Source organism: Lepidochelys olivacea, assembly GCF_965140295.1.
Source record: "Lepidochelys olivacea isolate rLepOli2 genome assembly, chromosome: 3".
Taxonomy (NCBI): Eukaryota; Metazoa; Chordata; order Testudines; family Cheloniidae; genus Lepidochelys; species Lepidochelys olivacea.
The window spans coordinates 140,998,950-141,021,835 of NC_140413.1; the positions used below are offsets into that span (position 1 = coordinate 140,998,950).

A 22,886-nucleotide genomic window follows, 5' to 3' on the forward strand; every position below is an offset into this window, starting at 1 on the left:
TGGCAAACCATCAGTAGTGAGTTCCACGAGTAGAGCCCTCAAATAAGAATGCCTAGCCAATGGTCTAAAACAATGACACCATGGTGGCCAAACAGGGGACTTTGAATTATACAGCATACTAACTATAATTTCTTTTTGAGAAAATCACCTGTCAGTCAAAGAACAAGCATAATATGTTACGCTCTCTAAATTATGAGTACACAATATTGATATTATCCAGCAACATAGATACAGTAGAACATCAGAGTTACGAACACCTTGGGAATGGCGGTTGTTCGTAACTGAACAAAATGTTATGGTTCTTCTTTCAGAAGTTTTCAATTGAACATTGACTTAATGCAGCTTTGAAATTTTACTAAGCAGAAGAAAAATGCTGGTTTTAATCATCTTAATTTAAATGAAACAAGCACAGAAACAGTTTCCTTACCTTGCCAATCTTTGTTTTAAACTTTCCCCCTTGTTTTAGTAATTTACATTTAACACTGTACTGTACTTGCTTTTTTTATTTGTGTCTGCTGCTGCTGATTGCATACTTCTGGTTCCAAATGAGGTGTGTGGTTGACTGGTCAGTTCGCAACTCTGGTATTCACAACTGTCAAGTTCTACTGTAAATCATGCCAAAATGAGCTGGATCCATACAACCATTTTTAGTAGTGGTCTGTCTCTGTTTTATACTGACAGCACAGCAGACAAGTAGTTAGAATGTATAGTCAAGTGACTGATATACAGGTGTTAGATGGAAAACAAATGGTTATGTTTCTTTGAGAATTTGAAAATTCTGTCTCTGTATTACGCACAGGAAGAGACAGCAAGAAACATGAATTAGTGAAAAATTTCACAGTGAGGCATATAACCAACCGGTGCCTCTTATATCCACTAATACATGTATTCTTCAGCACAGAAAAGACACATTAAGGCAGTCCTGTCCCACACCCTAGTCCCTCAGATGAGATAAGAAAAGGTTCTTGAGACATATACTATAGAGCAGAGGTTCTCAAATAGTGGTCTGTGAGCTCCATTCAGGTGGTCTATGGATAGTTCCCTCTAAGGTGCACACCTGGGTGGCCGCACACGACAGAATGAAAGTCCACCCACCTAATTAATGGAGCCATGCAGTGAGAAGAGGGGGTAGGGGGAATTTGGGACATGCAGGGCTGTGGTGGCCAGGGAAAGAGATGACTTTCCCCAGCTCCATGGCTGCGGCTGCCGGGAGAGATGGCCCTCTTTCCCCGCCTCAGCTCTGTGGTGGGGGAGAGACCCCCCCTGCTTCCCAGCTCAGCTCTGTGGCTGACGCAGAAGGGGAGAGAGAGGGCACATCCATTGCATTAGAAACATAAAAGACTACTGATATTAAAATATGAGTTGTGTGTTTTTATCTGTAGAACAAAAAACGTTAATTATTAAGGTTTTTTTTAATATATAGTGCTTTTATCTAAAGTGCTTTACAATATTTAACTAACGGTACAAACAACATTTGGAAAGATCATTAAGTGGTCCGTCGAGACCCTCAGCAATTTTCAAGTGGTCCATGAAAAAAAAGGTTTGAGAATCACTGCTATAAAGTGCGCACTTTATATGCATCCAACAAGAGGACAATAGAGTTCAATTCTATCTTAGTGTTATAATGACATCTCAAACCAGACTAGTGGGGATTGAGAAATACATCTGGAAGTGTTCCAACACCATTTTCTCAATAACCCTCCCCAAAAAGAGACCTGTCAATAACTGGCAAGATTCTTTACATCAAGAGACTATGTAGAACAAAGGCTAAACCAGATTTTACGTAAAAATTCAAAAAAATTTTTTTTATTTTATCCAAACCTATTCAACTAAATAGCAATCAGTAAACCCAACTCATTGCCAAACCAATCTCGGTTCCATTAAGAGTTTTCAATTTAAAAAGGGCTGGGTGATTATCAGGTCCACTTCCTAGTGGACAAAAACCCCTTTATAAAAATGACACTGTTACTAGTCTTGTTTTGTTTGGATTCATTGAGGACTGAACTATTCTCTCATTCCCAGAAGTAGTCATTCTAAGTCTAAACTGAGGCACAAACAAAGACAAATTTAGGGCAAATCTATGAATCTGGACCCTCCACCTCAAGGGGACACAAAGATAGTGAAGTATTCACTCCACAGGTATGTCTACATTGCAGTAAAAAACCCATGGCTAGCCCAGATTAGATTATTTGAAATAACAAGGCTTGGGCTGTGAGGCTAAAAAACTGCAGTATAGAGGTTTGGGTTTTTACTGAAGGCAAACATCTGAGACCCTTCAAGGAGGGAGGGTCTCAAAGCCCAGACTCCAGCCCAAGCCGAATGTCTACACTGCAATTTTATAGTCCTACAGCCCTAGCCCAAGTCAGCTGACCCCGGCCAGCTGCGGCTCTGCCATGGGTCTTTTATCGTAGTGTAGTCATACCCCATGAGACCAGTGCCAATCAAGGTCCAGTGTCCTTGGACGACAGTTGAAGAGAAGCCTACACTTTCACTGCCTTTTTTTTTTTTTTAAAATAGATAAATTCAGTTTTCAGCATGTCAGTAGTCTACCAACTTTCGTGAGGAAGGGAATGTTCCTTCCTTCCCCGCAGTATATTCTCTCTGCCTCCTTCCTCTGAAGTACTGGAGATGGCCACAGCTGGAGATTGGATAGAGGATGGAATGAGCCTATGCTCTGAGGTGGTTTTGAGAATTCTCTCTCCCAGGTACTTGGCTGCTGAGTTTTGCTTTCATGCTCAGGGTCTAACCGATTATCATATTCAGAGTTGGGAAGGAATTTCCTCTGGGTCAGATTGGCAGGGACCTTGGGAGCTTTTCGCCTACTTCTGCATGGGGCGCAAATCTCTTGCTAGGATTATACCACTTACACTGAGGGGCCTCAGGCATTAGTGCACCTCGGTCCCTCCAGCTCTTTACCTGTGGCACACAGTATTTTAGTTTCCTGAGGGCTGCAATACTTTGGTCTAATTCTGATTGTTGGGCTTGGTGTGGAGGTGGCTGAGTGGTGTTTAGTGGCCTGTTATATACCAGAGGTCAAACTGGATGATCTGGTGGTCCCTTTTGGCCTTGAACTCTTATAATTCTATAATAACTAAAGATAAGAAAATAATCAAGAATAAAAAGGACAAATGTCAAACCTTAGTAAGGAAGGTGGTATAAACAGGCAGTGTGTTTCATCAGATGGATTAGACAATAAAATAAAAAGCCCAGAGCAGTCTTTCAAACCATCTGTGTTTCTCTTTAAGGCTTATTATTTCAGTGTGCTCAAAGAGCAGTAATTCCCACAAACAAAACAGACTGGTCTTATATTGCCAGAAATTGAAACAGAAAAATCCAAGCCTGGGCCATCACCTTAGCCACTGGGGCATGGAGTCCTCCTTATTCCAACACATCATTCCCTTTTTGTTTCCCAAGCAATTATTCAGAGTTTCCTGCCTCTCTAGTAAGGAACCTGATTGGCCTGCAGTCACCAGCCTGGCCTCTCAATATCTTTCGAGATCATCTGTGCAAGGAGAAGCCAAGCTGCAGTTAACCCTCTCCCCATGTGTCAGTGGCTACCATCCATACCCCAAACAAAGTTGGTTGGTAAATATTGCTCTATCATAAATACTACTATCTGCAAAGAAGAATTACAGGGAACTATTTTTTCCAACTCTAAAAGTTAATATTTTTGAAAGATCACCATGCTTGGAGATTAAAAAGCATCATGTGTTGCTATACAAACAAATATTTATTTTAGTCCAAGAAGATATTCTCTATACTGAATTAAACACTACTTTAATTTACTGAATTAAATATTTATTTAAAAATAAGAGACAAAAATAAGGAGATATCCACCCAGCTACCATACAGCCTCACCCTGCAATCAATTCAAATTAAAGATATCTATGCATAACTGCTATATTTTCATTTTTTCACATCACCAACCACATAAAGGAATCACATTAAAACAACTGAAATCTAGGTATGTATACTTAACACACACAACCTGGAAACAGATTTTTTTTTTTAAATATTGAGCACCTTAACCTGGATTAACTACTCCAGGCGGTAATGTTTCACAAATTTACAGAGAAAACACTAGGTTACCCTGCATGCTACTTGGAATTGAATATATTCTGCTACCGCCACATACATGTCTCAGATCAAACACACCTTACTATGACCTAGAGTTCATACCACCAAGAGATATAAAGCAGAGATATTTTCACATGTTCCCTCAGACATACTTATCTAAGGTGTCAATGATGAGAAAAGGTTTAAAAAAAAGTGTGGAGTGAAGAATTTTTCTTTTTAATCTCCACAGAAAATTCAAGGGTCTTTTTCAAATCTATAGCTTGCCCACATCAGCAACTGGAAGAATGCTTAAGCTATCAAAGTAGCCCTCCATTAACATTTCAGACATAGGCCTCATATAATTATGACTTTGGCTATTTATTTGGCTCTACTCTTTTTATTGTATTTGTATCTATTGTTTTCTTCTAAGTAGAACAAGGTCTCTCCAATTCCCTTCCATGACTGCAATAAGCTAAAACTGTCCCTACCACTTGGATAACATAATGGTAGTAGTATTTTGCCTGGGCCTTTAGTTTAAAAATTCCTTCTGGTTATTCTGCTGCTGTATCCTTTATAAATTTTTGCACACTAGCTGAAACTTCAGATTTGATTCTGTGTCTTCAATTTCTTTTGTTATTAAATTTAGAAAGGGGTGGGAGCAAATGAGTAAGAATTAATTTAATGTGTGTGTGATAATTTATCAGCAGATAATTGACAAATTAAAATGCAATCATCCTCCAATCCAAACTAGATTTTCTTTTGCTTTGGGCAAGGCTAACAATAGTGTAAACCTATCCACACAAGCCTTACGAGCTCAAAATGATAACCTCAAGTAGATCCCACACATGGCTATCCTGAGGCAAAATAAATACTTCTGAACTCTAACCTATTTTTTTCTAGGTCAGTCCATTACTCATTCATATGATCACCATTAACAATAAATTAAAGATATTTCCCTTTCCATTCTATTTTTACGCTGCTCAAGTATTAATATAGAGTCTTCCTTTGTGGCTTCTTTTAACTAAATATACTAACTACATTTCCAAACCTCTCCAAATAAGACATGTTCCCCAATCCCTTATCACTTGTTTTGTGTTTCTTTGGGGGTATCTACAATTTATCAAAGTTGTATCTTTTATATGTGCACATACATAAATAAAAAGCTCAAAACAGTATACACATGAGCACTACTTTATGGTGGGGCAGATTAATGTTTAAGAATTTTGCACTACCAAGTGCACCCATCTGTCTTGCACATAAGGGAAAAAAAAAATCTATCTTTATCCGAATTTGTGTTACCACAAGCGGTTCCTCTGAGCCCCCGCCCTTACTTGCTGCGCCCCTCCGCCCCAGCTCGCCTCCGCCTCCTCCCATGAGCACACCGCAGCTCCGCTTCTCCCCCTCCCAGGCTGTGGAGCTGTGGCGCACTTGTGGGAGGAGGCAGAGCGGAGGTGAGCTGGGGCGGGGGGGGGGGGGCACAGGAACCGCTCCCGGCCCCAGCTCACCTCCACTCTGCCTTCGCCTCCTCCCCTGAGCACGCTGCCGCTGCTCCGCTTCTCCTCCCATCCCACGCCCCTGCTGATTGATGTGGCAAGCCTGGAATGGAGGGAGAAAAGGAGCGGTGGCGCACTCATGGGAGGAGGCGGAGACGGAGGCAGAGCGGAGGTGAGCTGGGGCAGGGAGCGGTTCCTCTCCCTACCCAGATATAACGCGGTCCTCGGGAACCAAAAAATCTTACTGTCTTATAGGTGAGACCGTGTTATATCGGGGTAGAGGTGTAGTAACAGCTAATTAATACATATGTATACATTTATACATAATTTATTATTATACAAGTGAAGTTGGGATTATATTTTCCAATGTGCATTACCTTATGCTAATCAATGTTGAATTTCATGTGCTATTTTGTTCCCCAGTCACCCAGTTTTCTGAGATCCCTTTGTAACTGTTTGCAGTCAGCTTTGGACTTAACTATCTTGAATATGTTCATTCCCTTTTTCAGATCAATCATCCATGAATATGCTAACAATGCAGGTCCCAATACAGATCCTTGAGGGACCTTGCTGTTTACCTCTCCATTCTGAAAACTGATCATTTATTCCTACCCTCTGTTTCCTTTAGTTTAACCAGTTAGGATCCATGAGAGGATCTTTCCTGTTATCCCATGATTTGTTTCCTTAAGAGCCTTTTGTGACAGATCTTGTCAAAGGCTTTCTGAAAAATCCAAATACACTATATTGTATATTGTAGTAAAGGATCACCTTTATCCACATGACTGTTGACCCCCTTCAACAAATTCTAACAGACTGGTTAATAATTGCCAGGATCACCACTGGAACCCTCTTTAAAAATTGGTATTACATTAGTTCCAGTTATTGGATAGACAGGCTTGTTTCAGCAATAGGTTACATACTACAGTTAGTAACAGTTAGTTGTAGTTAGTAGTTCTGCAATTTAGTATTTGAGTTCCTTCAGCACTCTTGGGTGAATACCATCTGGTCCTGGTGACTTATTACGGTTTAATTTCTCAATTTGTTCCAAAACCTCTTCTTGTTGACACATCAATGTGGGACAGTACTTCAGATTTGTCTCCCAAAAAGAATAGCACTGATGTGGATAGTTCCCCCACATTCTTTGCAGTGAACACCGATGCAAAGAATTCATTTAGCTTCTCTGCAATGGCCTTGTCTTCTTTGAGTGCTCCTTTAGCACCTTTGTCGCCTAGTGGCACCACTGACTGCTTGTCAGACTTCATGCTTCTGATGTACTTTAAAAAACTCTTACCGTTAATTTGTGCATCTTTAGCAAGCTGCTCCTCAAATTCTTTCTTGGCCTATGATGTTAATACTTTTATACTTAACTTGCCAGAGTTTGTACTCCTTTCAATTATCCTCACTAGGTTTTGACTTCCAAATTTAGAAGGAACCCTTTTTGCCTCTAATGGGCACCATTACTCTACTGTTTAGCCATGGTGGCATTCTTTTGGTCCTCTTATTGTCTTTTTTGATTTGGGGTATACACTTTGTCTTAGTCTCTATTACGGTGTTTTTAAACACTCCCCATGCTGTTTATAGGAATTTAACCTTTATGACAGCTCCTTTTAATTTCCATCTAACAAGTCCTCATTTTTGTGTAGTTCCCCTTTTAAAGTTAAATGTTACCATGGTGGTTTTTTTGGTATTTTCACTGCTACAAGGATGATAAATTTAATTACATTATGGGAACTACTACCTACAGGTTCAGCTATAGTTACCTCTTGAACCTGGGCTCCACTTAGGACTAAATCAAGTATTGCCTCTCCCCTCATGGGTTCCAGGACTAGCTGCTCCAAAAAGCAGTCATTTGTAGTGTCTAGAAATTTTCTCTCTGCATCATGCAAAGGGACTGGGTAGTCAATAAGAGGATAGTTGAAATCACCCATTATTACCGCACTTTCTGCTTTTGTAGCCTCTCTGACCTCTCTTAGCATTTCAAAATCGTCACCACTGTGGTCACTAGTGTATTTCCTATTGCTATACTCAATATTCAAGAATGGGATTTCTATCCATAGAGCTTTTCTATGGTACACATTGTTTCATTTAAGATTTTTACCTTATTTGACTCTATTTGCTTTCTTTCACATATAGTACCACTCCCCCGACCAGCGTGATCTACTCTGTTCACTCCTATATATTTTAGGCCCTGGTATTTCTGTGCCCCATTGATTATTCTCATTCACCAAATTTCCATGATGCTGTTGTATCAAAGCCTCATTTAATGCCGGGCACTCTAGTTCATCCGTCTAAGTATTTAGACTTCTAACATACATATAAGCACTTGTACATTTAGTCAATATTCAGTTGCTTGCCATCATGTGTTATTTTTAAACGGGACTCTGTTTCATTTGACTGTTCCTCACTAGCTCCTACCTGTACTTTACCAACTCCTTTACTATTCTCTTTACTAGGCTATAGCGTTCCCCCTTTAAAAATTCAACCCTAAGGGATCTCTCTGCCCAAATCATGTGCTCCTTCACACCTGCCAGCCCTTAGTTTAAAAAATCCTCTATAATCCTTTTTAATTTTACATGCCAGCAGCGATTTCCATTTTGATTTAAGTGGAGCCCATCCCTCCTTTAAAACCTACTCCTTCCCCAGAAGGTTCCCCAGTTCCTAATACACTTAAATCCCTCCTCCCCACACCGTTGTTTTATCCATGCACTGAGATCATGCAGTTCAGCCTGTCCTACTGGCCCTGCATGTGGAACTGGAAGAACTGCAGAGAATGCTGCCACGGATGTCCTGAACTTTAATCTCTTACCTAGCAGCCTAAATTGAGCCTCAAGGACCTCTCTCCTACTTTTCACTGTGTCATTAGTACCTACATGTACCACAAGCACTGGCTCCACCCCAGCACCACCTGTATGTTTACCTAGATGTCTTGTGAAATCAGTTACCTTCACACCCAGCAGACAATTCACCATGCAGTTCTCCCACTCATTACATACCCAACTACCTATATTTCTAATAATTGAAACCCTCACTACTATTGCCTGTCTATTCCCAGTAATTGGAGTCTCTGCCCCCGGAGGAATATCCTCAGTGTGAGAGGATATCATGACATGCTCTCAAAGGTGGGTCCCAACAATGGGATTGTTTCCCTCTGCTCAAGTTTGATGCTCTCCTGCCCCAAGACTTTTGTCCTCATTAACAGAACAGGGATGGTCAGACAGGAGGAGAGACCGCTCTACTACATCCCTAAAAGTCTCCTCTATGCACCTCTCTGTCTCCTTTCACTCCTCCAGTTCAGCCACTCTGGCCTCAGGAGCCCGTACTCTGTTCCTGAGGGCCATGAGTTGCTTGCACCACACATGCACATATGCCACCTGCCTATGAGGCAAGTTATCATACACGTTGCACTCAGTGCAATAAACTGGGTAGCCTGCACCCTGCTACTTGTCTTCTTGCCTGCATTTTTACCCAGGGGACTTTTTTATTTAGACTAAATTTATGGTATGTTTGTAAAGTGTACTGGCTTTTCTTTATTCGGTCAGTTGCTTTTCTAGGAGAATGGGTGACTATCTAATTGTTAAATCCTTGGGACTCTTCCCCCTGTAGCCAAACTCTCCCTATCATGGCAGCTCACTCAGTGGTTATGCATTCTCTCTCTCTCTATACCTCCCACCCCCCACAACCTGCCCAGGATAGCATTAGCCTAGACAATTTTGTCTTATTCATTACGTTAATTTCATTTTTCTAATTTAATGAAGTTAAGATTTATATCTCAGAGTTCTTTTACACTCACCGTTTATTTGGATCTTTTATCAAGAGACCCGAAAGTAATGACTTCGCATCTGACGAGAGAGTTCGAGGGAATTTTATGTCCTCCATTAGTATTAGTTCAAACAGTTTCTCATGATCCTGGTTGTAGAATGGTAATCTCCCACACATCATTTCATACATGACAACTCCCAGGCCCCACCAGTCCACTGCACGACCATAGTCATTGTCTTCTAATACCTAAAATACAAATAAAAAAAACCCAAGCATAAATCATATGGAGTTTCAAACCAATCTTTTCAATCCATTTAGATTGAAGGTTTTCATGTATTAACATATCTTTCAACCTTGCCATGCTGTAATATGGGGCAGAGATTCCCAAAACATTGGACACAGAGGCACTGACCCTACAAAGTTTATTGCTTATTACAAAATTGAGCCCAGCCAGTCCTGGTTGAAATTCTATTCATGCTAAATGGTGCTGTGGCTGCACAATTGTTATTTATATAAATGTCTGAGACAAACAGAACAGAGAAGGTTGTTATCAATGTGACCAGTGCATTTTTCCTTCCCCTGTTCTCCCCCATTCCTTCCCCATTATCCTATCACAGGGCCCTCCATTTCAGGAGAGGAAGGGAAGCTTGATCTACTGGCCATCAACCACCGGCGCTGTCTTTAGATCCTCTCTGACTCCTGTCCTAGGGGTTTTCTCTCTCCTCCTCCCCAACTACGTCCTCTCCTCACTTGGGCTCTCCAACTGCAGCAGGAGAGTCTAAGACTAACATTTTAATACTCAAAGTATGCATAGCTTCCTAGCAGGCTGTTTATATGCTGGACCCCCAGCTACACTTCCCTTCACAGTCCAAAGCACAGAATACCAGAACTGATTCTGGTGCATTGAAATACGCTTGTCTCCACTGTTTATGGCTCTAGAGGACTTCTTATGCCACAACCCCTCACCCCAATATCCCCCAAGAGAATGGAGATAAGCAACCTAGACAAGCTGATTTTAATACACTTTCATAATGAAATGGAGAAACGTATCACAGTGGAACATGGCCATAAAGAAGCCCTAAAAGCAATGCAGTTGAGAGGTACAATGTGTATATACATATATACAGGCATCCTGAAAAGTGCTGATTTGTTCAAATTCCTTTAATTACTCATCTAAGAGCCTTAAAAACTGTGTGACAATTAGAAGTTAATAATATGAATTCCTTCATATGAAATACACTAATTTTAAGTGCACAGGGCACAAATATTTACTCAGGACAGATACAGTTAAGAGGCAAAATACATAATGCAACTTTATTTTGTAAAGCATCTTTTAAATAAACAATAACCCAAAACTTTTTAAGAGTTCAATATAATGAATTATAGACCTGAATAATACACTATAGAGATAATTTAAGAGACACAGGTAAAGGATATAAGAGGTTTTCCTTTGTGACTTGATAACAAAGATGCAGAGATAGCAGAAGGCTGTTCAAGACAAAAGCAGCTGCTAAGGAGAAGGATTTCACAACGACAAAACTGTATTGAGTAGCCAAAGGAGTGGTCAGATAAGTGAAGTGAACTGGAATGGAAGTAGAGAGACACAAGGCCCAGGAGGTCAGTTACAGTCAATGCAGAGATACAGGGGGAAAAAGGTTTATTTAAAAAAAGAGAAAGCCAAATTTATCTGGGACCTTGGAATGAACAAGGATCCAGTATAACTGTTTGGGCATGGGGATGCAATTCTTTGTACTTGTGACAAAGCAGCCAGCAGCATCTGCACATGCTGGGGTCTGAAGGCCTAAGCCAGGGGCGGCCAACCTGTGCCTCCGGAGCCACATGCGGCTCTTCAGAAGTTAATATGCGGCACCTTGTATAGGCATCTACTCCAGGGCTGGAGCTACAGGCGCCAACTTTCCAATGTGCCGGGGGGCGCTCACTGCTCAACCCCTGGCTCTGCCACAGGCCCTGCCCCGACTCCACCCCTTCCCATACCCTCCCCTGAGCCTGCCGTGCCCTCGCTCCTCCCTCTCCCCCCCAGAACCTCCTACATGCCACAAAACAGCTGATCAGGAGGTGTGGGGTGGGGAGGTAGAGAGGGAGAGGCGCTGATCTGCGGGGCTGCCGGTGGGTGGGAGGCGCTGGAAGCGGGGCTGACGAGGGCCTGCTGACGTATTACTGTTGCTCTTTGGCAATGTACATTGATAAATTCTGGCTCCTTCTCAGGCTCAGATTGGCCACCCCTGGCCTAAGCCTTTTGGGAGAGGACCGAAAATGGAATTGCAATAGCCAAGGTGAGAGGTGATGAAGACAAACAGAAATGGCTGGATTATATCGGTACTACTTTAGAAGACCTTTATGTAGTTGCTCTATTGTTGAATGCTGAAATTGAAAGGGAGCAAATCTGAAACAAATAAATGGAGAAAAGACTGTTACCTACCTTTCGTAACTGTTGTTCTTCGAGATGTGTTGCTCATGTCCATTCTAATAGCTGTGTGCACGCGCTGTGTGCACGATTGTCGCAAGTTTTTCCCCAAGTGGTGCCTTTGTGGCGATGTATATAGGTCCCTGCCAACCCGCCATTTACGCAGTTCCTCCTTGCAGCATCCAGCACGTTCCTGCAGCCTGAGCCACTTCCACAGCTCCCATTGGCCGGAAATGGCGAATCGTGGCCACTGGGAGCTGTGGGCAACTGTGCAAATGTAAACAAACTGTCTAGCGACACGGGCCGCAGGTTGCCCAACACTGACTTAGACACATTCAGAATGAGCCCCAGGCTGCTGAAAATAGTTCGTAGAGTGAACCGATAGTGCAGGCCACTGACTATGGATCTCAGGAATCTCCTGTGTGACAGAATAATTGATATATGAAAGTACGCGTCCTTCAAGTCGAGGGCGGCGTACCAGTCCCCCAGATCCAGGGAAGGAATGATGGTGGCCAGAGGGACCATAAGAAACTTCAGCTTTCTTATGAACATGTTGAAGTTTCACAGATCCAGGATAGGCCTGAGCCCACCCTTGTCCGTCGGGATGAGGAAATATTGGGAGCAGAGCCCCCTACCCCTGAACTCCTGAGGAACCTCCTCTATTGCTCCCAGCACGAGGAGCGATTGCACCTCCTGTAGCAAAAGTTGCTCATGAGAGGGCTCCCTGAAGAGGGACGGGGAAGGCTGGTGGGAGGGCACAGAATTGGATAGAATATCCCACCCCTACTGTGCTCAGGACCCAGCAATCTGAAGTAATCTGGGCCCAGGCATGGCAGAAGTGGGACAGACTATTCACAAAGGGAGGGCAAAAATCCAGGATTTGGGCCAGCGCTCCATCCCTGGGCACACCTTCAAAAATTCAGCTTAGAGCCAGGGGGCTGCTTGGAGGAGCCAACACGGGCCGGAGGACTGTGGGGGATGCCTCCTGTTGTTTCTGCCCCTCCTTCGATTATAGTCCTGCCTGGGGGGACCTGGATAGAATTGTGAGAGGAGATGAGGCTTGAAGGGTTTTCTTTGGGGTGCTTGTGTGTGAATTCCCAGAGACTTGAGGGTTGCTCGCAAGTCCTTGAGCCTGTGCAGTCTCGAGTCCATCTTGTCAGTGAACAGCCCCTCACAGTCAAATGAGAGGTCCTGTATGGTGTTCTGGATCTCCGCCGGGAGTCCCGAGACCTGTAACCATGAGCTACGCCTCATTGTGATGCCCATAGCCATGGTTAGCACTGCCGAGTTGGCGGAGTCAGAGCAGCCTGGAGGGAGGTTCTAGCCACCATCCTGCCCTCTTCCAGGACTGCAGCAAATTCCTGTCGGGATTCTGACAGAAGCACCTCCTGAAATTTAGAGAGAGCATTCCACGAGTTGTACACATAGCAGCTAAGTACCAACTGCTGGTTGGAAATTCGAAGCTGGAACCCCCCAGTCGAGTACACTTTTCATCCAGAGGTCCAGCTTCTTAGCATCTTTATTCTTAGGGGCGGGCCTCGGCTGCCCCTGCCGCTCCTTGTGGTTTGATGTGTCGACCACCAAGGTCCCGGGTGACGGGGTGGGTGAAGAAGTCCTCATACCCCTTCTGAGGGACAAAGTAATGCGGCTCTACTCCCCTAGCCATTGGTGATCTTGACTGGTATCAGCTCTGCCAGGACACATACAACTCTGCCTCTGACTCCGATGAGTAATCCAAGCCCGACCAAGGAGGAGCATATCCTGACAGTGCCGAAGAGCGGTACCGTGGCAATGGGGAAAGGTGCCGCATCATGGTGTGCTTGCCCCAGTGCTGGATAGGAGGTGCTGCCATCAGTGCCAATGCTAATGCCAGAAGAGGTGCAGCAGCCAGTTCTTGCACCACTTGCACCTGAGCCAGTGCACAGGAATAGGAGGCCAGGGACAGTGCCATCACGGCAATTAAGTCCTGTACAGTCTCAAAAATGTCTGGTGTGGAGGGGTAGTCCAGGTCCTCCTCCAACACTTCCCAGACTGGAGAGTACCGCTAGGGTAAAAACTTCCGATGATCATGCACATGGCATGTGCACACACCTATTCGAATGGACATGAGCAATCACTCAAAGAAGAATACTATTTCACACAAACACAGTTAGCTTGTGGAACTCATTGCCACAAACGATCACTGAGGCCAAAGGCTTAACAGAATTCAAAAAAGAAGAGGATGTATATGGATAATGAGAATATCCAGAGGTACACTAGACAGGATTTTTTAAAAAGGAAAAAAAAAAATCCGAAGTGAAATAAACCCTCATGCTTTAGGGCACAAGGCAACCTTTAACCTTTGAAAATTAGGGAAAGTTTCTTCCTGTGACCAGGTTATTCCAGAACTCTGTCAACTAACGGAGCTTCTTGCACCTTCCTCTAAAGCATTTGATACTGGCCATGGTAAGAGACAGAACACAGACCAGGTGAACCACTGATCTGGGTCAGTATTGCAATTCCAATGGCCTCATGTCAATGTATATATTCAAATATGTAGTCTTCACTATCATTAAAGATTAGGAGTACTATGATGAAAATGTATATTACTAAGGTCATGTATAGAACTAAGATCAAGAATAGTAAGTTTTAACAAATTAACTCATGCTATACATCATTTTATACATTTATAAATAAATTATATTTATTTATGCCAAAACACAGAGACTCAGATATTTTTTATTATATCAGAATTTGATACTTTCAAGGAAAGGGTGAGATTTTGGAGAGTGTAAAATTAAACTAATTTCCTGTATACATACATGTGACCAAATGAACTAAAATTACTTTTGCTTTTTAAGATTAAATATTGTATGAGTAGGAGAGTGTTCCAAGCGATTTGCTGAAAAACTGAATATCAATTTGTGATGTTTAGAATATTTTAATCACCATTTTCTCTAACTTAGAGGAAAGGCAAATTTTTCACATATGCGGTCATTTCTACTGTTTGCTGTCATTACAAGAAAAAGGCTAACTAAATAAAACGGTGACACAATGGTACATATACTACACATAAGATGAGGTGTGGACTGCATGTATGAGTTAGAAAATGGCAATGGAGGAAAAAAACCTTTCATTTTCTGAACACGGCATTATCACATGGCCAATAGCTGGAGTGTATTGTATGTGGGGTTTTACCTAATAATAATAAAAAGTATGAGCAACCTTTTGCTGCATTCCCACAACAGCAACAAAACAGTGGTACAAAGAAAGAGCCAAATGTGATTTTTAACTTCTTTTTACATAAAATAATAAATAAGCATAAAAACTGGATTAACTGCCTCACGAACCCGCATATCACCAGCCGGGTTCTCATCCCCAGCTGGCAAAACTGGCAACCCTTTATTTTTGTTTAAATACCTGGTTTACAGCCAACCAGAGAAGCAAGTACATTCAAAGGTTTTAGTTTAGGAAAAAGAGCAATAAAAAAATAATGTTAAATTATGGAAAATGTGTGTCAGTTTATTATAATATAAATTTAATACTGTGTATAATGAAGTCATAGTAAACGCATGAAATTATTTTTTTCTTTACATCAGAAATATTATGTGCAAAATTCTATCTTAAGAAATTTTCAGAATTTACAGGATGTGGAAAGTTAATGGCACTGGTTAGTGCTCAGTACCTCTTAGGATCAAATCTATATTAAGTGTATATGTACAAGAGTAAGTGTCTGTGTGTGTATGTATTTTCTCATAGTGCTACAGTATCTTTTTCAACCAATTCTGAAAACTTTTAAAAAATGGAATGTATCTTGAGGTCAGGAATGCTCCACCTCAATAGGTTACACACACCTTTTAGAGTAAAGCTTAAAGGAGCATGATAAAAAGTTAAGTAGTTTACAAATGTCAAAAGAACAGTATTTTAAGGTTGTTCATGAGTACAGCACAGAACTGCAAAGAAACTGGAAGAAAATACAGAAATGTTGACTATACGGCTGCATTTTCTTGAATTAGGGGTGCGTATTTAAATCACATGCTTGGCATCCCCCTCCCCCAAAGTGTACACCACTCAAGCTAAACAAATCATTCAAGTACACTTTTGTCTTTTCCTCATTTTCCCCCATGACTCTTTTATACAAGGTTGCAAAAGTTCTAATATCACCCCTCCTGTTCAAAGGGCATAAGAGCCTTCTAGAAGATCAGTAAAGAGGTGTGAGCTACAGTGTGTGTGATTTCAGTGTGCAGATGACAGCCAGCTCTACTTCATCATATCAAGTCATTGCAGCTGGCTTACTTACCTAGTGTTTGATGGAGACTGGGATGTGGGTAAAAGCAAGCTGACTGAGGCTCAACTTGGATAAAACTGTGGACTGGGGAAAGACTCAAGAAATGAGATATTATGGGCTCCCTTAAATGAGGGAGCATGCCGGCCATTTATTACCACGGGTCACAACTTAAAGATTATGTTGGGTTGCTTACCTACTCCTGTACGTCTAGATAGCAGGATAAGCCATTTGAATTTGACTAGAAGATTATCAGGCTGATTCTCGTTAAGGCCTTAAAGTGGCCATAAATTAAATTTACAATTAAATTGTGATGATTATTAAACTTTAACAGACACTGGAATGACTCTAAAATATACAGTCTTATTTGTATCGAACACAGGTCATAGTATGGGTTGGAAAAGTGCTTTAACAAGGACCTGCACAGATACTGCTAAGGTGTACTATAGTGGACCAGGTTCCCAACCAGTAAGGAAGCGGTTAAAGAGCTACTCTGGGCACAATCAGCACCAAACTTCTGCTTCTGTGAGGACTGTCAAACCTGGAGAGGGGCAGCTCCTTATATGGTAGGATCCAAGCCCAGTGCGGGGTGGCACTCAGAGGGAAGCGGAGCTTGAACTCCTGGGCCCCACAAAGCAGGGCTGCTTACCAGAATAGCTCCTGAAGAACCTCTGCTGCCTGGATCCTCTGAAGAGATAAAGGGGAGCATCTTTACTTCTGGAGGGGGAAGGGAGCATTATTTGTTTGGTTTTTTTAGAGCTTAGGGTGCACAGCCCAGACTCCCCCTAGATACACAGGAATTTAGGAACCCAATCACCCCCCTCAGAGACCACTTATCTTCAGTCTTGTGAGGAACAGCAGGATTAGCCCAGATTGTTTTGTGGGCTGTAGGATTATTTTATTTGCCTTTTTCGTTTAGAACTGCTGTTATACCCAGAAGGGCTTCATAAGACATATAGCTGAAGAATTGCACCTGGCACTCCAAATCAGGGCTACAGTGATGCCAGAAAAAGATGTCTGGAATGAGAGAGGCACCCATCCCCACAGCAAGTGAATGCCCTACAGGTATATCCTACGACAAAATATTTGCCTCAAGAATATGCAGTTACTTAAGTGCTCTTACAGATGTTTTATGGGCACTGGACAATATTGTAATGTCAAACAGGGTTAAGCTGTTGATTTGCATAAGAACTTCAATTTTCACTGTGCTTAAAAGGCTAGCAAACCTAATTATGCTATTATATAGATATAGCAAAATACCAGTACCAGCTAACAAAATTTATTTAAAATAGGTAGGCAGCTGTATTTCAGATCTGACTCAGATATCTGATACATAAAATGATTTTTAAAGCAAAAGTTCAAGAAAAAATAATTGCCCCATATTTATACTTTTATCAATTTAGACATTAAACACAATCCACACCCGAGGCCGTCAATCTCTAGAAAACCACTCTCACCTTTTCTCTATCCAGCTGCAATGGTGAGTCAATCAAATGTATTTAATGGTTTTAGTGAGTTCACCATCTGCTAACTGAACAGGGTTTTAAGGCAAATGCTATCAGCCATTTAAGGGCGTGACTATGTGATGGGATACTGCTTGCATAAGTGGGGTACAGTTTTCCAAAAACCCTTGCTACTGCCCTGGCATGGAAATAATGAACCAAACAAGGATCTGCAGGTGCCCTTCACAGAAAGGAGCATGTATCCGCACACAACTAGTAAGCACTGATTAGTATAGTGCTGTTGCTACTGCTTCTTGAGAGATTCAAGCCCCTAGTGGCTTCTCAAAGTCTTCTTCCTGATTAGAGGAGACTAGCTCATGCACTCCATAGTTTGTTTACCATACGGTACCAAAAAGCAATCTGATGATTTTAACTTTTATTTTTTAACTCAACTAATCTAAGACAAACACTCCTGTGACCATGAGAATGAAAGACTCCACATCCCATTGTCAGTCTCTTACAAACTGTTGTTCATAAGATTTATTTTTTAAAGGCAATAGAAATCACTTTCACACGGTTGTGTGCATTAATCATTAATGTCATAAAAGACGACTTCTTGGGGTACTGAACACACTTGACATTCAGTTTACTCACAGTCTCTCTCAACACTTTAGAGATATTCATTATAAGACAATGCAGACCCTGACATATCTTATCGCTCAATCAATTCTGACAGAACAGATGGGAAAAGATTAAAACAACTAAAACTGTCTGCACACCTATGTTGTGAAAGAAAACTGAGAACTTGGATACACCAATTTACAGTTAATTCAGGGGGGGAAAACTGTTTTCAATTAACCTTACCGTTCAGGTGAATAGTATGCACCTAATAATTTCTACTAACACTTCACACATTCTTATCACTTCAGTTGTTGGTCTGTTAGAAAATATTCACCACCCATATATTTTTCAATAGAAGTTAAAAATATATTTGTTATAACTTTGTATGAATTGTGGCAACTGTTGCAGCAACAAGAAAGTATATAATTTAAAGCTCTGATCAACAGTGGTGATAGATATTTTACAAAACAGTCTCAGACACCTATCACTTAAATAAAGTAAGAAAATCGCACATACACAAGGTTGCGGTGGTGTCTGTAAGAACCTGCAGAGCTAGAACCTGGGACCCTGGGGGTTCTGGGCCACTAACATCTCTGCATCACCACAGGAGGACCCTGTGAGGCTGGGCTCAGCAGGAAGTACTGCCCAGCAGGACCTGAGTGGTAGCCCCTCATAGCCCACTGATTGGCTGGTACTAGGACTTAAACCAGGAAGCCATGAAGGGAGCTGCCTTAGCAACAACACAAACTGCCTGCCCATCTCTGCTTGCAATAGACCCAGGATTCTGGCTTCTGACCCTGGTTTGTCCTCGACTTCGTTATTCGATTGTCTGTAACCTGGAGCCTGACCTCAATCTCTTGGTAATCTGACCCTGCCTGATGCCTGTCTCTCAGTCTGCCTTCTGGCCTGTTTCAGACTCTGACCTCCCAATATCCTGTCCCTGCCTGCCCTCAGATGACTGATTCTCAGTCTGCTCACTGGCCTGTCTCAGACTCTGACCTCCTCGTGGTATCTGACTCAGTCTGAATCCCAACTCCTGCTCAGACCAGTAGGTCTGACCGCCCACATGCTGGTTGTGACAGTGTCAATCAAATTATGAGTTCTGTGAGTTTAACTGTACCCAAAGAATGATAAATCTCCCAACTTTGTAGTTTGAAAAAACTGAACATTTGGCCTGAGGAGTTGATAGAGACTTACCCATCTCCCAGTTTGGCAAGAACACTGGAGATGTAGGATCTCAGTAGGAGAGGAGCCATTTTTCCCCATCTAGCCAGTTTTCTCAGGCATTTCCCCTCATTTTAAGATTAGCATACACTGCCGCATGATTTGGCAGTCCTGTACAGGAGTTTTTCCTATTCACTTTTAGGAGTAAAGTTCCCCTTTTCTCCCTCCTTCTCTTTACGATATCTTAAAATACTTAATAGACAGAATAAACTGGCTGCTGTAACAGCAAACTTTTCATTTTTCATCCATCAAAAGACAGATCTTTTTCAACTACTGTCAAACTAAGAACTTGCTGTGCTCTTACGTGAGTTTAAAAAACCCTGTCAGAGCAAAAAACAATGAGATACCAACTTAAACGTGCAACTCCCAACAAGTAACAATAACTTCAACAGATTACAAAAAGTGAAAAATATTAGGCATCTACACAGAAATTTTCTTTCCCAGTAAAAGACCACAGTACTACAACAGCAGGGTTTGCCTACTCAAGAAAAATCAAATCCTCAGAGCTAATATGGAGACAATGGATAATAAAGTAAGAGGGAAATACATTCGTACTGTAGGATTACAAAATAATCTTCATAGAAGCAGCCGGGGTGACTGTACAAATAGTTACTAGAGGCTTCAGATCCACAGAACCTATCATTCCTCCTTCAGCTTGATATCATTAGGTACTCCCCAGTTAGGAAAATTGAGTGATTTATGGCCCTACTTGGAGTCTTAACACACACTTCCATCTATGAGATGCAAGACAAGCTGGAGAAGTAATGAATACACATACTTCTGCAAGATTATTTTTCCTGATTAATTAGCCATTCTTGCTGAGAAGATGTAGCACCTTCGCCAGAGTCTTAAAAAAAGGGAGGGGGGATATTTTGGGCTTTTACTTATACCTTGTAATTCTCAGCAAAACTAAGGACTGTTGGTGGAGGACACACTTATATTTTCATTATCACATGGACACTACTGCAAGCTGTACCCGGATGATAAGGGAGTTTGCCAATATTGATGGACTAAATTAATTAAAAGAACATTACATTAACAAAAGCTTATCTTAATTTTATAGGGAACTGTCATATTTAATTGTTTTGGACAAAAATGTGGCTTATATTAGAAAACTAATCCCTACTTTGAAGTACTGGGTTGTACAAGATAGTTATAGACAGACAATGTGCAACTGAAATGTCTTCTACTTTTGGGTTTTTTTTATGTTTTTAGCATATTCGTTACATCTTTAAGAGGAAAGATGTCTGATACTGTGTAGTGGGGCAGCTGCCCCACTCCTGGAGAACAGGGGTTAAAAGCAGCCAAGCTAGGCTGATTGGGGAAGCAGCCACAGCTGGGGCCATGCCAATCAGGGCCCAGCTGGCCCTGATAAAAGGGCTGTGGACCAGGAGCTGAAGGAGTCTCTCTCTAGCTCTGGAGAGAGAAGTTGGCTGCCTGGGAGAGAAGGGTACCTGAGGTAGAGTAGTGCTGGGGAAAGGCAAGAGGAACTGGGGAGCTCCAGCCTTGTAACTCCCCAGGCTGCAGGCCTTGTGCAAGGCCTAAAGAAGGTACTGGGGCTGCAGAGGTACAGTCCAGGGTTAGGCAGAGGCAGCTGGCCCAAACCCCTTTGCCTGTGATGAGCGGTTTACAGACTGCAGGCTGCCCCAGTGAGCGGGGGCTAGATGATGACTGCCAGTAGCCACTGAGGCAAGGTAGGGATAGAGGGTTGAGGGCCCCCCTGGGAGGGGAGACCCAGCATGTGGGGGTACTGCAGAGGGCAGAACTCCAAGGTAAAGGGCACCGGGGTCCGGGAGGGACACGGGGGCCCTAAGGCAAGCAAGACACTGGCCAGGAGGAGGCGCTCCATATTCTGGAGAGCTAATTCCCGAGACGGCCAGGGGGAGGCGCCGACCAGGTGAGTCATCGCTTCGCTACACACTGGTTGTGGACAATTAGGCTGCATGTCTGGAGAGATTAGCCAGACTGCATGAAGATTCAGAAGTATTTACATTAGAACACTCGTATCTGGCCTAGGGAGAAAGCCGAGAGTAACTCTTCTTCTACTCTTGTAGGAGCTGTTGTGCGTGTTCAGTTGTACAAATATTTTCTCATGTCAATGCTGCGTGGCCTTTTGATCTTGCTGCTGCTGTTTGCAAATAAGTGATGTTACTGATCTGTGTATCCTGCCTTGCCTAAATTTCATCACGTTGACTTCAAGGATCCTTGGTTTAATGCTAAGGGGACAAAAATGCTGGCACTCAAGTTATTAGCATTCATTTTACGACGTAGGTAGGTTCATGAGAAAGACCAGTGTGGTCCACAATACTATAACAAACTATAACAGAAAGGGAAAAAAGGACGACTTGTCTGAAATTTCACAAGTACAAAAATTCAAGGAAAAATGTAATTTTTTCCATTTTCACATGCTTCAAAGTGAAAAATAACTTTGCTTAAAATTTTGATGTAAAGTCATTGATTGGCAAACAGTTTCCTGCAAATATAACTTCATACTCCTATTTATAACACAAACATGAGTGTGTGTAATGAAGGTATATAGTCTCTCCACCCCCACTAAGCCACAAGAATCTCTTCACCTGCTGCTGAAATGAAGTTCAATATACAATAAACCAGCTCTTCAACCCCTCACTGCAACATCATTACATAGTATTTGTCTTACCTGACTAACTATTATTGTGTTCCTACATGTGACGTGACCAGATTATGCATGATAGTACCTTGGGAGACCTAGATAGTATGGGATGTATTTAAATTGGGAGTAAATAAATTAAAAAAAATCAATGGAAACTTAAGTAAAATTTAGTTAATTGTATTCTGCTTAACTAAATTTCAATTTGTCCAAGACAACAAGGGCAACACCTCCACGCTTGTGAAAATTCCATGAGATCATTGAGGACCACAAGTGGTCAGAACTTGGAGTTTTTGGTGTCATCTAGAAATTACCACCTAACAGAAAAGTGCTCCCAACCACCATGATAGGGCAGTGGTTCAGTATGGATTCTGAATAATATGAAGGGTGTCATTCAACTGAATCATTAATGCCATTTCCTATAGTTTCCTGAGTTTTCCTTGAAGGTTTCCCATTCAGGTACTCAGTAGTCTAGATTTTACTTAGTTTATGAGATCAAATATACCGCATCCAGGGAAGTTTTGTAACAAATGATGTAGAAATGGAGGTTACTAACCTGTAACTGGAGGTTCTTCAAGATGTGTGGTCCATTTCTGTTCCCGACATCGGTACACATGAGCATCATGCACCTAAGACCAGAGATCTTTGGTAAGCGGCATTTGTTGGTTTGCATACGCCCAGTTCTCCTTTCGTTTTGAACCCAGGGCACAAGGGGCAGTGTGGACCAGTGCTTCACCAATTTCTTCTCCTACTGTGAATCCAGTTATGAGTCACAGCAGAGAGGATGTAGGGCGGGTAGTGGAAAACAGATAGGGATTACACATCTCAAAGAACCACTGGTTACAAGCAAGTAACCTCAATTTTTTCTTTGAGTGATGGTCCCTATGTGTATTCCACACATGGGAGATTAGCAAGCAGTAGTCAAACAGGAGCTGAAAGCAAGGACGCAGAAGTGATGGCTGACTGTAATACT

At 42.1% G+C, this 22,886-nt stretch overlaps 1 protein-coding gene across 9 annotated transcripts in view; it reads right to left on the reverse strand.

The window, feature by feature from the left end:
* AKT3 (AKT serine/threonine kinase 3) overlaps window positions 1–22,886 on the reverse strand; it is a 272,181-nt gene that overhangs the window by 30,002 nt on the left and 219,293 nt on the right. For all 9 annotated transcript variants that reach the window (XM_084623741.1, XM_084623737.1, XM_084623739.1 and 6 more), the window contains one exon: window positions 9,340–9,554. In XM_084623741.1, coding sequence (XP_084479867.1) covers window positions 9,340–9,554 — 215 coding nt within the window. The remainder of the gene's footprint in view (window positions 1–9,339; window positions 9,555–22,886) is intronic.